General features: G+C 40.5%; 1 protein-coding gene across 2 annotated transcripts in view; it reads left to right on the forward strand.

Annotated features, from left to right (window-relative positions):
* The window catches only part of kank4 (KN motif and ankyrin repeat domains 4), a 90935-nt gene extending 81965 nt beyond the window's left edge, over positions 1–8970 (forward strand). For both annotated transcript variants that reach the window (XM_061034392.1, XM_061034390.1), the window contains exon 10: positions 4214–8970. In XM_061034392.1, the coding sequence (XP_060890375.1) occupies positions 4214–4336 (123 nt within the window). In that variant the 3' untranslated portion in view covers positions 4337–8970. The remainder of the gene's footprint in view (positions 1–4213) is intronic.
* The last annotated feature ends 9293 nt before the right edge of the window (positions 8971–18263 follow it).

Below are 18263 nucleotides of genomic sequence, written 5' to 3' on the forward strand. Positions count from 1 at the left end.
TTTCACCAATGGCCAGATCAGTACTTTCTTTACTTGCACAAGCATTGTGGATTCTCTTATCTTTTAGCACACAGTTCTGGGTGCTCAGGTCCTTTAGTGTGCTGCAACATTTAAAATATATTACAAAGTTTTATAAACACCACCTAAACTAAATATATTCACTAACAGGCCTGTGTATAATAAAACATGTACATAACGATTTGACTTAAGCTGTGGTTTTTAAAGTACATCTGATGCGAAGAAAAGCCTTTAACCCACATCCTTTCTTATGGCCGGCAGGGTGCAACTCCACCCACGAGTCAGATTGTAAGAAAAATAGATGAGAAAATGGACCTGCTTCTTTATTATTATATTGATTTCCTTAGTTAACATTTTGGTTCGGTCGCATTTATTAGTGTCAAGTCTTCTTCAATACGGATTGATGTTCACGACTTAAACTTTGTTTACATTTGGAGTTAAAGTCACAGTAGAGCAGGGTCTACCTGTGGGGGGTACATTAGCAACGTGTGACGGACTAGCCTCTTCTGCTTCGATCTGTCAACCAGGATAGCAAAGGAAAAGCCTCTCTACCCATTTTGTCCAAGTATAGTCGCTGCTGGTTCCAAATATTAAGATGGCACCAACTGGTCAAACTTGGGGCTTCAAATGAGGGGGATCAACATCTAATGGGTTTCATCACAATGGCTAGTTCCACTTAATCAATACAGTGTTTGGTTGAAACCCTGTGTGTATATAATACAGGGAGAAATACAGAGGTGTCCTCTTTCAATGAGACATGGCTTTTAAATGGGATTCCCTCTAACTCCCACAGAAACCTGAGACGTCCTGTCTGTGCTGTCTGTGGCTTGATTTGCGTCTCTGTCATGGGGGTTAACTGTTTTTCTGAGCTGCCAGGCATCAACAGCTAGTTATATCCTGCTTATATGCTAATACATGAGTGGTAATGCTGCAGAATGTGTCAGCCGATATTGTGCTGCCCCTGCGGTCAGCCTTTCATGTCCTCTAAGGTTATAACCAGACAGTAGCTGGTGCCTGTGCCCACACACAGGGGATTGATTTTTCAACCTAGTACCGTATTGATTTTCCGAGATTGTTCATTCCCCTCTGCAATCTTAGGTGGCTAGTCAAAGAACTGCCACATCAAGGCCGATGCCTCGCCCTGCCAGGGCACTTACCCCGGCACAAACACAGCTGTAATGACTGCAGCCGCCTGCCCCTCGCTCCTCTCCCACAGGGGAGTTAAAAAGCGGGACTGCGGCAAAAATAATAACCAGGAAATAGAATAAAAATACATGATAGATACCTGAAGAACACAACACAATCACTGCCTGCTTGATAAAAAAAACACTTTAAAAAAAAGAATAAAAGGCCTTCATTGTTTTTATACAATGTTCAATGAAGTTAGGAAGTGCTTAATTTTACTGTAAGTGCACAACATTCAGGGGTCACAGTAATGTAGCAAAAACATGCATTAAGAAAAATAATGAAATGGACAACATAGATTGCTCAATGAGAAAATGAACCAGAAAAATATACACTGACAAATATACTTTACTATGTCGTACATTGCACAATTGTTTTTATATTGACAAGTTGGGACATAAATGATTACAGTGTGGAGGAAAAACAAACAAACAAGCAAAAGAATATGAGAAATAAAGGGATAGATTAGAAGAAACTAAAGAATGATGAATGAGCCGAAAGAAACCGCCCCCAACTCTCCAACTCCAACTCTTCCATGGGGGAGCATAAAGGGGAACGGTGGGGGGGGGGGGCAATGGAGTTCATAGATGGTACCCCAGAAGAAGAAATTGAGAAGGAGGGCCTCTAAACGGCTGCTGTGGCTCAGTTGGTAGAGTCTCTCAACCGGATGGTTGGGGGTTCGATCCCCAGCTCCTGCAGCAATATGTCCGATTTGTCGTTGGGCAAGACACTTAACCTCGAATTGCTCCCGCTGATTAGTTGCTGGTTTATGAATGTGTAGGTGTGACCTGTGGTGTAAAAGTGCTTTGAGTAGTCTGAAGAATAGAAAAGCTCAAGTCCATTTACCATTTAAACCCAGACTTCATTAAGTTGCTAGGTGCTGCATTTCAAATCTAAACTGCAATAACATTAAATGTGTGTTATTATAAGAACAACACTGTAAGAGTACATAATGACCCTGTTTCAAATACGGACCTGCCGGATTTGACAGAACAACATAGATAAATCAACTCAGTCAGGTCCTTCAATTATCCTATATAACTCAACCATCTGGTGCATCATTTGGCGTGTGACTCCATGACAACACATGAGCGCAGACTATATTTAGTGGCACTGGAGGACGACAGCATGGTCTCCAATCCGAGGAAATAAGCAGCTCTGGCAAACAATTTAAAGTGAAGTGCTGTCAAAGTAAGTCAAGTCATTGTTTTGCCGGTTTGTAAAATAAATGTAAAATAAAGTCAGAGTATTCACACTTTTCAGCAATACTCCCAGGAAGACGAGGACTCACTGAGTATGCAGCCTTGTCTGCTCTAGTGATAGAAAAAAAAAATCTAGCCTTCAAATAGAAAAATTAATAGAAAGGCATCAATACAAGCTGTGAGGGACGATGCAATGAGTTAAAAGCAGCACGATGGAGCACTGCCAGTTTAGTGAGGCAGGAAAATGTGTTTTATAGGGATTAGCTTCTTCAAATATATATTTAGTGTTTGAATTTTTGATGACACGCATGACCTGTTCCATAATTAATTTAAGTATTCTTGTTTTTATAAGAGACGGCTACAAATATAACAGACGTCTGTGAATACATTATTGACAATAATCATGATATAAACAATATTGGTAAATCTACAGGTTCAACTCAACTTCCTCAAAAGTTGAGGTTATATGTACGAATAAAAACAGAATGTGATGATTTGCAAAACATTGATTTTTCAACATTTTTGATTGAAAAAGACACAAAGACAACAACTCCATCTTTACTAGAGAAAGACTCAGCCTCTCTGGGATGCTTTTTTTTATATATCCAGTCATGTTACTAACCCGTTACCAGGTAACAGCATTAACTGTGAGATGTTCCTTCTGGTGTTTCTATTTCTTTTTTTCCCCAGCTTTTCTTCTATTGAAACATGTTGTAGGTATACAATTCAAAATTGGCTTAAACTTTAAACTTGTTGTCTTTCGGGCACTGGTAGCGTAGGGGTTAGTGCACGGAGGCTATAGTCCTCCAAGCGAGCGGCCCTGCTGGTTCAAATTGGACCTGTGGCTCTTTTTCGCACTTCATTCACAAGCTTCTTTTTTTTTTTTGTTGCAAATAATTGTTTTTCTTTCATTTGTAATAAGATCAATTCAAATGTCACGCTTAAGCTTTAAAAATGTCGACCTACTGACTGTTCCTTAACAGACATGGATGGTTTTTGTGTCAATGTTCCAGAGCTGAGAATTGGATAAAGGGGGAGACTATTCTGTTTTGGGATTAGGTGCAGATTTTTTTTTAAAAAGCCTTGCTAAAAAATGTGGACATAGTGAGAATTTTAAACAAACAAAAAACTGAAGCAATGATTTTCAAAACATTAAAAACCATATTTAATTGAATGTAAAACAAAGACACGATTTTTTTTCGTACCTTTATTGTAGGTATAGGACAGTGGATAGAGTCAGACATTAGGGAGAGAGAGAGAGAGAGAGAGAGAGAAGTGACAGCATTATAGCGTTCTGATCAGACCTTATTTTAGATCGACCTCTGTTTATTTTAGTTCGTGGGGTTACAGCATTTGTACGACTCTTTTATATTAAAGTGTCAAAAAGTATTCCGACTGAAACGTCTCTTTAACTTTGCAACATTTGCCCATTTCCCCCTTTTCCCTAAATATAATCCTCCCTCGGTTTGTTATTAAAGCCGGCTTATTACACGGGCGATTCTGAACGATGCAAAGAGGCTTATCGGTGGATGTCATCATGATATTTTTTACACGTTGTGATTTGTAATTTGTGGAGCAAACCATCAGATAAAGATGAACTGAAACGTGACAGATGAAAATCATACTTCTATGTAGATACAGATCACAGCTCCTCTAATGATGTTTACAGCAGAAAAGTAGCACCTTTATCAAAGTGCAGAAGTAGAGGGTCCCATTACTGGAGAATAACACAACACTGCCCCCGTCAGGATAACAACAGTCACTGCAATGCTTTCAACATGAATATGTTTATTTCTCCCTCTCTCCAGAACGGGCAGACAGCACTGTCAGTGGCAGAAGGAGCCTCCCACAAAGAAATAGTCGACCTTCTGAAGGCCCACGCTGAGACCCGAGCCTCCTCTGAACCCTCGTCTACCACAGACCTCCTCTGAGCCAGGACGACCCTGTTTACTGCTACAGTCCAGTTCAGTTAACCCTTATATTCAAAGACCCTCTGCCTACCAAAATAAGGGGGGTGGGGGGGGGAGACTCTCTTTGACCAATGGAAGAAGAAGTGGAAGTGCTCTGTTTACGACTTAAAAAACAAACCTCTGTGTCCAGCTACAAAAACCCAAATTTTTTCTTCCACATCTCTGCCCTGTCTGGGTGTCTATGGATATGCTGCATCAACCACTCAGTGGACAGACAACAAAAGAGGGTGGCTCAGATTAATATTAAGGCATTGCCATGGCAACAAGTGATTGACAGGATTTTACAAAGGGGACAGGGTGAGGATTTAAAGACGGACTAAGGATGGGCAGATCGAAGAGATAATCTGACAAACTGCTGCTTTCATCATCCACAAGCTCTTCAAGAAAAAATTACTAAGCACATGATCTACCTTTCAAATAGAAATATATATTAAAAAAAATATGACATTATTCCTTTTTTTTTATTTCTCCTCATCTTTCTTTTCATATTTGGACATAAGCCATTCTTTGAGAATATATGTAGAATGTTATTCTAACAGATTATAATCATATACAAACACAGAAACTGTATTTTCTACTGCACTTTTTTTATTGTGATTGTGTACAGTGAATTATAATCCTCTCTAATATATATATCTATTGGTGTCCAGGAGGTAAATATATATAACTCTAAAAGTGTTTATTGGAAAAATTGAATAACCAGTGGAACTACGAATCAGTGTCCCATCATTCAGTCGATACTTGACTTAATTTAATGCATTATTTTTGCCACAGGGATGATTTTATTTTTTTAAATGGGGCACCGGCAATTATCAAATGTAAAATATATAAGAATAACAAATGGACAAGTTGAGGATTCAAATCTTTCTGCTTGATGAGAAACATTGTTTTCACACCCCAGAAGCCCAAAGTAAAGAAAGTCTTCTGAGATTGTTGAGAAGCAAGTGCTGCATGTCGACACACAGTTACTCCCCCTACTGGCTGTATAACAGTACTACACAAACAGTATGTTCTAATACTGTCCATTCTCCTGATTGACATCTCCCTCAGATCAAATATGACGTACGTCTCGTTCATCTGCTCGTTTCCAATCGTGTATGCAACTGCTACAAAATGCACAATGAATGTCAGGCTGGCTGTGATACATTCCAATAAATATGTAGCAAGTGTAACTATACTGGCATGGGGCTATGGGACTAACAAAGACATAAACTGTCAGATAATATATAACAGGCATAGAAATGAGTCTGCTTCCTCTTGTGTTTGTGACTGCAGATATTCAATCATTTCAAAAACATCTTGATGGTGAGGAGCTAACTTTATGTTCCATGTTCAAAAAACGATATAGAGACAAGAAAGTGAGAAGGGAAAGGAATCATTTGTTTATGGTTTTAAAGTCCTTGAAGAATTAATATGAATGAAATACTAATTTGTCTGTCAGTAAATACGGAGGGAGACAGACCATGCTCCAGCCTTAATCAAATGTACGTCCGGCATTTAAAGGGGCGATCATTTTCAGGAATTGTGCTCCCTTACTTCATCAGACCGTCACCCATATTCTTAAAGTGTCTTTAAACAGGAGTACCGATGTGATTAAATGTCTGTGTATGTTCTCAGTCATCCAGGTCATGGTGAGTTCAAAGCTTGATCCAAAGGCAACTGGAAGACTTTTCACCTCTCGTCCGAAAAAGGCTTCTTCACCTCTAAGCTAACTGGTGGACGGAGCTCTAAATGCAAACCTCTGTGGATTATTAGCGTGCTAAAGATCAAGGATGACTCACATCAGAGTCGTTAGCTGAGTCATTGACCTAGTTGGCCTAGAGTCGTTAACAACTGACACAATACGATACGATACACTGTAATGTCCCCTTGGGGAAATTTGTCTTGGACTCAAAGTGCTGCCAAACATTCAGCTGCTTCCACTCCAATCAATAAAGAAAAACAAAAGACAAACATCCACACATAGACAGAAAGGCACTTACCAATGCAAGGCAACACAACATATACTGCGCATTAGCCATATTGCACAAGATCTGCAAAAACGCAGCATGAACGATAAAATAACAAATGTCAGAAAACCCGGGTCGTTGGGGTCACATGTTCCAATGTGAGAACTGAAGCTGTCTCAACCAAGTCCAGATGTCTTTGGATCAACCTTCGGATGTGATTAAATGTTCACAACTGAAAAGCATCACTTCAGTGACCAGAGCAGAAATCCCAAAAGCGTGCAGCAGGTTGACATATTTATTAATTTGTATGAAGGCAACGGGAGGAGTTCGTTAACCCCTGTGGGCAAAGCTTCAAAACCATATGAAGATTTCAGAACAATGCACGGTCAAAAAAAAAGGAAGCAGCAGAGGTCAGAATCAGAAATACTTTATTAATCCCAGGGGGGAAATTCAGTTGTTGTTGAGATATTCTGGCTGTTAGTTACACACTGTAAAAGAAGATGCATAGCTACCCTGACTTCACCTATTTGTTTTTGAAACCTCAAGATTGGCATTCGGACAGTAGCAATCTGTAGCGTTTGTTTTGTTTTTCAAACCCATTGGGACCATATTAGGACGACAGGCTGGACATACACGTCTCTATCCTGTTCAACAAGTCGTTGTGGTATCAACACACAATCTTTAAGTCCATTTACCAATATCCTGCTTATATATATTTGACTCTAAATGGGACCATGATTTACAAAATCTACAGGCTTCCTGTTGTGAATTTATAATTACTAATTCATGGCAAGACATCCCTGATGACATCATCAGTGGGAATATAAACAGACCTGTTGGTGTACATTTGATGCCGTCTCTTTAAATGGTGACTTGGCTTCGTTGTGGTTACTGAACAAAAAAAACTTCAAGGGGAATACCACTCACTTTAACAACTGCCAAATATGTGGTCCAATGACTGACATCCTGCCAATTTCACTGCCGGCTCCAGCTCCTGCTCAAATAAAGTAAATATACAGATTATAGGTGAGTTTAGTTTATAGGGACTTTAAAGAAAGCAGAAATCTCTCCTAAAACAAGTGTTTCTCAGTGCCAGTTGATAAAAAAAATCACATAAAAGAAAAGAAAAGAAGGCCTTTATTGTCATCATACAATGTTCCAGCTTGTATTAAGTTTCCTTAAGGGGTGATATATTTAAGTTGATTTGCCCATAGTATTTGGTGCTGATTTCTAAGCTTCCTGTTGCGTGGGTGTTTTGACCACCTATTGTGAAGCAGCAGTCTCTAATTCCCAGACACTTTATTGATATGGGTGATAGCAAAGGACTCGACAAACTGACAGGAACACAGACCAACAAGCAAAAGTACCTCACTTGAATTAGAGCTGCATCAACCCAGCAGTGGCGATTCTAGAGTCTGTTGGGGCACTAAGCAAAATTCCCTGGGGGCCCCTCCATCTATCATTCATCGCCATTATGTTAAAAAAATAATCTGACACCAATGGCAACTTTAAGTGACACATTGAATTTTTTTACAGGAATATTGGAACGCGTAGCCCTGCAACAACATTGAGTACTGTCAGATGGGGCCCCCTTAGGGAGGTTTTCTACTGTCATTGTAAAATTTGCACATTCTGAGCCACTGCTACATATGGTTTAAAGTTAGTCAGTCCTCTGTTGGGCCCCCTACTGGCCAGGGGCCCCAAGCATTTTACTGCCTTGCCTGTTGACAAGCAGCACCTCTGCTACTCGGCAACACAAACTGATGAGTCAGCAGTGAGTTAGAAATCAGATTGGAGGTCATAGTCACAAAGTAGCACAGGTGCAGATATAGACGAGGCTGTAGTCACACAGGAGCAGAGAGTCTGAATCATAGGTCTGCAACTCATTATTTATTGGTTGCATAAAAGTCTGTGTAGCTTCCCAAATTTCAGACGGCAAAAGTAATTTTGGTATCGATGCTGAGGGACATTTCTGGTATATCTGGTCTTCCGTGCCTGTGTATCAAGTCTATAAAAAGAATCACATCCGTACATTTTATCCAGTGTGACCCAGATGTAATAAGGTTTCATTACTGGCTCAACACCAAAGAACTGAAATCTGATTCACATGGGGTTAACAATAAAGTTTATGTTTCTGTACAAATCAAAGTGTACATACAGTATTGTGAGAAATATATAACAAGTATTGTCTGACAGTTTACTCTAAAAACAATCTTAGATATTTATTCCAAATTCTATATTTTTTACCATATATACAAAGTATACTTATGTATGCATGGACATGATGTTTTGGATGATTGGAAGCTATGCTGACAGTTCCCTGATGATGTGATTATTGGGCTCATCGTTGATTGGTCGGGTGGTGTAGTTAGATGTGTGATTTGACAGGTTGTGGGCTGTGTGTCATGTAACCGTTGATGCTACCTATGATGTTTGCGGGGAAATTATGAAGCAGTTTGAACACTGGCTCAAGCTATAAAGGGAGCTATCTCTTTTGTTTGAAATACCCATCTGAAAATTGACGTATGAACATGAGTCAAATGTAAAAAAAACAAACATGTACCTCTATAAAATATTCCTTGTACAATGGGCTTATATGTAACAAACGAGAGAAATACTTCTAAATAAATGAATATGAAGATTTAACACTTGAATTGTCCTTTAAGCTTGACTGATATCTTCATTTAAAATATTAAATATATATATGAACGGCTTGCCATATTGCCATATATATATATATATTCACTTTATCGATCATTAAAATACCCTTCTCCTTACTACACCTTACTAGATCTTACTCTTTGTTACAGTATTTACAATATGAATCCATCATGATCTCAGCACTAAGCAAAAGTTAGCAAAGTTACAGTGGTGGGGAAAAACTTCCTTCACAAGCAGAAACCTTGAGCAGAACCAAACTCAAGTTTAACAGCAGTCTGCCAAAACTGTGAAGGGGATGATTTGGGAAAGAGAGGGCTGCAGAAAGAGAGACAAACAAACAGAGCAACGAAAACAACAATAATAAATCAAATCAATCTATAGCTATAATGCCAGTAATAATTATGTGTAGAAGTATGTGTAGTAAAAGCAGTAACAACAGTTTATGATAATAAACTGATCATCCAAACTTAATGTATTATCATTAATGGTTGATCATGTTGTGATGGTTAGATCAGGTCATTTCAGATTTTTAGCTTTAAAGGGCAAGTTATTCCCAAAATGTTGCTCTGTAACAACATAATACACTCGCAGGGTTGCTTCTTCAGAAAACATAACATTGCAAAGACTAGAATTAAAACAAACCAAACATTACTATTTCATAAAAAAAAACAAAAAAACACAAGTTAACAATGAAGTGGATATTGTCCTGATATTCGCACACTAAAAGCCTTGTTTTTCTGAATGCTAATGTGCATGTATTGGCCCTCAGAAGCAATCACAAACTGTATATTAAGGAGACGATGCAGTTATGTGTTGTAATGAAGCACAATGTCCAGCAGATGGTGGTATTAACATGTAGTAAGGAGTCACTGAGCGGCGACAGCCTGATTGAGTCATTTGAGATCTCATTGAGAAATTCTTCTCAAGCAGGAAAGTTCGGTGAAGACAGCTTTGAAAAGTATGCACCCTCAATCAGCAGTATTCAAAAAATGTACTTAGGTGAACGTATAGATCAAACCATTGTTGTATTCACAACAAAAAAGAAGTTGTGCATTCACATTTTACCAAGGCTTAAGTGCAGAACCTTATGATAAAATACGTACAGAGTATTCTGCATAAAGCATAAAGTAGCCTCCATCAATCTCATTTTAATGTGAATATGCATCTCCTCTCGTCATGGTTTGGAAGAAGGATGGCGGGTTTAGGATTTGAGCAGACTTCAGGTGGCTGAACACACAAACCCAGAAGGATGTCTACCCGCTCCCTCACCAAGCGGACTGTCTGGCAGCACTTGGTGGCAATGCCTTCTTCAGCGCTATGGACCTAACCTCTGGGTTCTACGACATCCCCATGTGCGAAGAAGATAAAAAGAACACCGCCGTCACAACACCTGTCAAGTACAACAGGATGCCACGAGGGCTCTGCAACAGTCCGGCTTCGTTCATACGCATGATGTTGAACATCTTTGGAGACCTCGACTTCAGCAGCCTGCTTTGCTATTTGCTATTTGGACGACCTTCTCGTTTGTGCTCCAACTGAAGAGGAGGCCCTTAGCCGGCTGCAGGTGCAACAACAACTTCAAGCTCAGCCCCAAGAAATGTCATCTGAAGTCTGTCAAGTTCCTTGGACATGTCATTGATCAGAGCGGTGTTGCGTTGGATCCTGCTAAAGTGGATGTGATCTCCAACATGCCAAGAGAAGCCCTAATGGAGGAGAACGGTTGCACTCCCTCTGTGAGGAAGTTTAAAACTTTTTTGGGCGTGTTTTTTATTTTTATCAAAGCTTCATACCCGGGTGCTCAGCCATCGCCAAGCCTCGGTTCACTCTGAGAGCTGGCCAGAAGAGAAAAGGACAGTCTGGTAAAGGTCCTAGCATGTTCAGAAAGTTGACTGCTACAGATTGGACCCCTGCATGCGAGGAAGCGTTTAGCAGGCTCAAGAGTGAGCTTATCAACAGTGCGGTTTTAGATCATCTGGACTTTTCAAGACCTTTCATCCTGTCCGTGGAGGCATTTCTAGATGGGTTGGGTGCTGTGCTATCCCAATTGCCTGCCGGGGAGGAACAAAGCACACTCCATCGTCTTCGCTAGCAATGCTCTCAGCAAGTATCCAGCAAGACCGAAGTATCCAGCTCACCGTCTCGAGTTCATGGCCCTGAAGTGGAGTGTCTCAGAAAAGTTCAGTCCCTGGTTAAAAGGACACAACTTCACAGTTTGGATCCCTGCAGGGGAACCGCCAGTGGGGTTAGGGGAGTCTGACGCATAGACTGTAAAAATAATGGACGGGACAAGGTCCCCGGTCTAGTGAAGCTTTTATTTGTAGAGCTCCCCCTGCTGACTGGCTGCAGTATAGGTCATAAACCCCGCCTCCTCAATGATAACAGACGGGATGTGGGTCAAACTGTAAAGCTAAAATACTCGTCACATAATTTTTTTCCAAACCTAAACTCTGCTGTGATCATTAGTTATTATCACCCTACATTGTGTTCAAGTGCTCATTTTTCTGTGAAGTTTGTTTTAAATAAGTTATTTGAGGTTGAAAAACGGGATTTTACGTCATATTTGACGATGATTGACAGCCGCCGATCTTGCGTAGCTCTCTTTGTGAATAGCAAAAGTTACGTAGTGAAGGAAAGCCGAGACGCCATTGAATTTTTCCGTTCAGTTTTTTCGTCTTTTTTGAGCTGGCAAAATGAGTTGTTCTGCAGTAAACTGTTCTAACCGACCTGTTGGATCTAAGGGATCTTTGCAGTTTTTTCGGTAAGTAAAAAAGTGTGATTTATGTGTCATTGGTTGGTTAAAGTCGTTATCTAGCTAGCTAACACATAAGCAGTCTAAGGTTAGCTGAAATGTTGTAAAGCTAGGTTACTTATCCGGCATGATTTATCTTTTTATTTTATTTTTTAAAATGAGCAAACCTAATAACTGACATGCTATGTTTCTTGATATTGTTATATCATTATTGTGATTTAAATTGTATTTAAAACCAAGAATCGTAATATAAAATCCGCTCATAGATGCGGTTCATTGACTGTACAGTTATTTTACAGCAAAAATAAATACGTCTGGTGAAGTCTCAAAAAAGTATCTAGGGCAAAAACAAAGCCAAATAATTGTAATCTGGCCTGCATCATTACTAATGTGTACATGTTTACAGTCCAAGTGATAAGTGGGCTACACAGAGAGTAACAGGTTTTACTTTCACCATGCAGGCTGAAATTCATAGTACTATATACGAGGGTAGAATATTTCTCTATGTATCCAGATAAAACTAAAGGTAAGATCTGATTCAATATAACTGTTACTGATTTAAGAGACTAACTAAAACGTGAACACAAACATCAACAACCTGCGGTGGTGTAATGTAATATTAACCGAGCATCATGCTGCTTAAACGTGATAAATATTCTGCATTGTCTTCCACACACTACCAATTCAACAAACACAAGTTGATCATATTGTAAATTTAATGACGCTCATTGAGAATTTGTACTAAAAATTGACAAAACCTGACAAAAACCTGCGGTGATCGTGACTGTGTCTGTATTTAGCACCTTTTGAAAGGAAGGTGTTAATGCAGGAGATCAGCGTTACACACAACATGCTGCTGTTATTGTAGTTAGGAGGAGACATAGGTACAATAAAAGAAGACATAAAGATCGCGTTTTTCCCCACACATGTTAATATGTTTTAAATGTCATGCATTTATTTTTTATTTCGCTTCAATAATCGTTAACGAAGAGTAACACCATGATTAAACTACAGGCTATTGTTGTCTTTTTATATCCAAAGAAAACTGAACATCCACAGCCTCTGCATTCAAAAGAATTTCAACATTGACATTTATGTCTTCCTATTTCCCTCTTCTCGCCAACATTATATTTTAAACTGGGATTTCCTTTTCCTCGGGTCTCACGTCTCTCCCCCAGCTCGCCCCCTCCGGTGCGTTCCTCTCCATAATGCGCTCGTCTCCTCCCTCTAAAGCCCGCTGCTGCTACTCTGTAGGACGCTTTGATTGGGGCACCTCACCAATAAAATACTATTTTATATTTTATAAGCAGTTTGCCACCACAGTGTACTTCTACTCTCCAAAGGCATATGAGTATTTGCGTGACAACTTTAATAAAGCTTTACCACACAGTCACACCATCCGCACAGCTGATCCAGGATTTACTGTAGCATCTTTTACAGCACTAAGAGGTCATGTACAGGCCAACAGAGAGAAGGGAAAAGAAACAATCTGTGCTCTCAAATAACAAAGCAGTCTCAAATCTTTTTGAGGAATTACAGCTAAAAATCTACTTTGCATACAGTACATCCTCTGATAAATAAACTGAAGTACTTTGATTGCATTTCTGTGGTGTTCCTGTAGGTGACCATGATGCAGCCAGACTGAAGCAGCACGTTGTGAAGGTGGACGCCATCATCTTGTCTTTGCAGCGCTGATTCTGAAGAGAACGCCTTCATATAGGACTCAAAGGTAAAATTATCTCTCATATGATTGGACCGTGTTATTGTAACCGCTATCAGCATCAAATTAATTTTAGTAACAATTTATAATCTTTCTTAAAATGTAAGGAAGACTAGCAGAATATTTTAACAGCCTCTGTGGTTCTGCAAGAAGTCTAGTTCATGTTTAAATTGTTCTTCTTTCTGTCTTCAAGGAAATCAATGCTCAAAGGAAACAGCAGTCCAGACTCCGATGCCCGCTCCGGCGAGGTTCTGCACACAAATCTGATTATGAGAATATTTAACATTAGTTTAATTTATCAGGCTGGCCCATGTGATGACAGTTCAAAATAATCTTCAATAGAAAGTGGCAGGAACACTTTTGTCTTAAAACATACATTCATAAAGCTTATTCTCTAACAAAATACAACATATCTTACCACCTGTAGCCTACGGTCTGTGGTGCTAACCTAGCTTAAATATAGCTTAAATATAGAACGATTTTGTTAAAAAACAGAGGACCCAGCAGCCCACGTATTTTCAATAATGATCAAAATAGCGGGATTTTTTAAAACACAGTGTGTTTAAATATTAGACTTTGAATACGGTGGTTTGTTGTACTTACACATTTCTTCATAAGACTCGTAGACCGGCGGAGCGCTTTCGGCGTAGTTGGGCTGCGTAAGTCATCAGGGCAGTACGCTAAATGGGCGGGGCGTCTTACCAGGGCTCCTCCCGCCGGACCCTACTGCGCAGACTCTGGCTCCAAATGACGTCAAAATCGCAAGATGGAAGCGCCCCTAAGCGGCATATTTTGGCTTCAAGAACGTTGAGTGGGAACAGCTACAGTGCGCGCCCACTGGTCTGACAGCTTTGACGACAGCAGGTTAGCTAAGCCAGAGTCACCTATAGTGGGGGTGGTGGACTCCAATGTAAGCAGCTGCAGTAGTGCTGAGGCTCATCCAAGCATCCACCGGGTGAGTGAAGCAGCACACACTGATTCGTTTTCTGCCTGGACTTTAGTGCAACTCAATACAGGTCAAAAGACTGACCCTGACATAGCACCAGTGTTAGGTAGCACAAGGCCACCCTGGGCTGACATAGCAGCTTGCAGCCCTGCCACCAAAGCCTACTGGGCACAGTGGAAAAGACTATATCAAAGAAATGGAGTGTTATTGAGAAGATTCTACTGCAAAGAAGGGAAGGTGCAACATTCACAGATCTTGCTGCCCCACACATTTTGCAAACCTGTTATGGATCAGCTACACAATGGTCCTGTGGGTGGGCACTTTGGAGCAGAGGACTCTAACCCGCCTTAAAACTAGGTACAACATGAGAGACGATGTCACACTATGGTACCAAAATTGCACCAGCTGTGCAGCCAAAGCACGTCCAAAGGTCTGCCGCCTGAAAATGAAAGCTATAACACCCACCCAGAGTGTGTCGTACAGCTCAGGGAACGACTGGAGCTCTCTCACCAGCTAGCCCGGCAGGCTCTTGAGAAGTCTGTGGAGTGTGCCAAGCGACAGTACGACAAAAACATCTGCCAGGTCCAGTATCAAGTATCATAGGAAGCAGAGGTGTGGACTCCAGGCACATGACTTGGACTCGAGTCGGACTCGAGTCACAGATTTGATGACTTTGGACTCGACTTGACAAAATCATGAAAGACTTGTAACTCGACTTGGGACTTCAACACCAATGACTTGGGACATCACTTGGACTTGAGCCTAATGACCCGAAAATACTTGAGGTTTTAATGTTATTTTAGGGCGGCTGTGGCTCAGTTGGTAGAGTCGTCACCTCTCAACCGGAAGGTCGAGGGTTTGATCCCCAGCTGAACCAAATGTCCGATGTATTCTTGGGCAAGACACTTAACCCTGAATTGCTCCCGCTGCTTCAGTGGCGGTGTATGAATGGGATTAGTTACTTCTGATGGATGATACTACATAGCGATCACTACCTGTTAGAGCCATTTGTGTGTTCAGTATGTATGTGTGCTCTGTGGTAGTTCCTTGTGGTCACTGTAGGGGGCACATTCACTTTGGTGTTGGGAAGGTTACAAGTAGAAGAAGAGTTAATCACGGACAGGTGAGAGGCACACAGTTTTTGACCGCTGTTGGAAAATGTATCGTGAATGGAACATTTATCCTGGCTTTGTTTTACATTCAAGTTATAGTGGAATAAGTGTATGTAGACAACCAGAATATGTATTGTAAACGAACGATTCAGATAAACCCGTTTGAGTGGGACAGCACGGAGTTGATTGAATTATTGCCACGAAACACGGAAACAACGCGTCAATTAAGTACGGTAGGCTATCAGCCCCTCAGTGGCTCAAACTTTTGAAAAGCAAGATCAAGCCACTACACTACCATCAGTGTGTGAAAGGGTGTGAATGGTCCATTTCCAAGTCCATTTACCATTTACACGCACCGGAACGCCAGCCATCGCGCGTGATCTGTATGGACCTTAATATCTACGGTCGATATGGACCAAGTCTTTATGCTCAGGAAGGTACAATCCGGTCAAACAGCCGTTTCGACTATTCCCCGTTCTCTCTCAGCTTGCATACTGTATTTCTCAACAATCAGCACATTGAAATTGGTAGGCTGTTATCTCACTGCCTGCTGTAGTCTGGGAACGTCTTCACACACACTGTTAGAAAAAGGGGGAGCAAGGGTGGCCTGGGCACTAGGCATATTAACTTTTAGAAAATAAATAAAGGCGAGTTAATTTATATTTAAAAATGTCTCAATTTCCTGACATGATCTAATAAAATGACCCAAATCACTGATCACTGATCTAATGGAACACACCATTAAACACAGAATTCAGTCAAATAAAAATGGAAAAAACAGAATTTAGGAAAAAATAAACAAAACAGAGTCAGTGGCACTGGTACTGTTATTTTATTTGAAGAAGTAGGCTAAATAAAATCATATAAGCAATCATGATTTGTGTAACTGTAACAAATTATTACTCTGTGAAAATGGCATTTCATTTGGTGAAGAGAGCTAATGACTTGTTCAGGACTCGAAATTCAAAGGTTAGGACTTTTGACTCGACTTGGGACTGGCCAGTCTTTACTTGGGACTTGACTTGAGACTTGCCTGTCTTTACTTGGGACTTGACTCGGGACTCTGGACTTGAGACCAAAGACTTGAGACTTACTTGTGACTTGCAAAGCAATGACTTTGTCCCACTTCTGATAGGAAGGCCTATGAAGGCCCCTACTTTGTTGTAGGTCAACTGGATGACTTAATCTACCGCATCAAAAAGAGCTCAAGGTCGAAGGCCAATTTGGTTCATCATGACAAGCTCAAGCCTTACCATCCCAGGACTCCGCTTGAACAATAGCTGGGTTTTCAGGGACTCAGATGTGTCAGCATCCATAGTGGACGGGGCTGCATCTGACACACGTCACCTCAACCTGTGGGATTCCTCATCAGACAGAGAAGACCCTGCTGCAGAGGTGGCTGGGAGCATCAGCTCTCCGCCTTCACCTTCATCAAGTGGTAGCTGGCTCGCTGGGAGTCCTGCTGGGCGAGACGGGCTTCAGACATCCCACTGGTGGGCCAGCCAGCCGTCCTACAGGTACCTAGATTACAATACATTACAAGTACACTCAAGGGTACAGTTTGATTTCTATTGCAACATGAATACCCAGGCCTTAAGTGTGTTGCTCAGTAAGCCGCTGTAGTAATCAGTAATCTCTGATGAGATTCCCCGAGAGTTATGTGTGAATGTAATAACTTCTTCTTTTCAGCTTGTGTATGCATATATTCTTTATGGACATTTTTTCTGTATGTATTCCACTGTGTACTCTTTATGGACATTGCTCTTAATTTTTATTGTCTTCCACTATATGACAAATTATTAGTAGTCTGTGATGGTGGGATGAGCTTATATGGAAAATGTTTTTTTTTTATATAATATATATATTTTTTGAACAAACAGGACAGTACATAGGCTATCAGATGGCAGCTCCAATAGTATGCAAAATAAGAAACTATTTGTATTGCAAATAAGATCCAACTTCCTCCAAGTCAGTGTGTTTATTTCTTCGTAAGCCACAGTTTCTTGCAGTATCTTTTCAGGGTGCTGATATTTTATGACAATGTGAAGATGATTATGTGCCAAAAGCATGTGTAGTTTCATATTTGCACAAGTAACTCCCCAACAAAACTATTTTTGTCTGTTATCTGCACTTGTCTGCCTTGTTAAGCTGTCTCATGTGCAGTGACAGTTTGTATCCTGTTCACACATCAGTTGACAGATAAAAAAAGGACTTGCGAATTGAAGTGAAAACTTCTCTTGAACTAGCCTAACTGGTTTCACAGCCAGCCGCTCCTCGCTTTTACGTGGTGAAGTGCGCCGGCCCTAAATTTGAAGTGCTCACGTATTCTGATCTTTATGGTAAATGCTCCGGACTCCAGAGCGAGCAGGAGTAACAGACAGAGAGAGCGATTTTGCCCCGTTATTAATCTCCTTTTCCAGGCAAAAGTGATAAATGCCGAAGTCTTACCATAAAACTGGCTATGAGATACACGTGTGTGAAACGGGAGCAAACAAAATACTGTTCAGGGAATAGCTCCGGAGGTCGGTGAAATTATTGCGAGAATAATACTGCGAGTCTGCGGTAACTTCCGTTTTTCAAAATAAGATGTTCACAATTTAAAAAAACAGTTTTCCTGGGAAAAATATATTTAAAAAAAATGTTCTTCCATAAGTACACAATGATTCTGATATGGTTGGATTTAGCACTTCTTAGACTACATGCACAGGTACTATAAAGTACTTTTACTCTGTACTTTTTGAGAAATCCACT

The sequence above is a fragment of the Labrus mixtus genome, chromosome 3, assembly GCF_963584025.1.
Source record: "Labrus mixtus chromosome 3, fLabMix1.1, whole genome shotgun sequence".
NCBI classification, from domain to species: domain Eukaryota; kingdom Metazoa; phylum Chordata; class Actinopteri; order Labriformes; family Labridae; genus Labrus; species Labrus mixtus.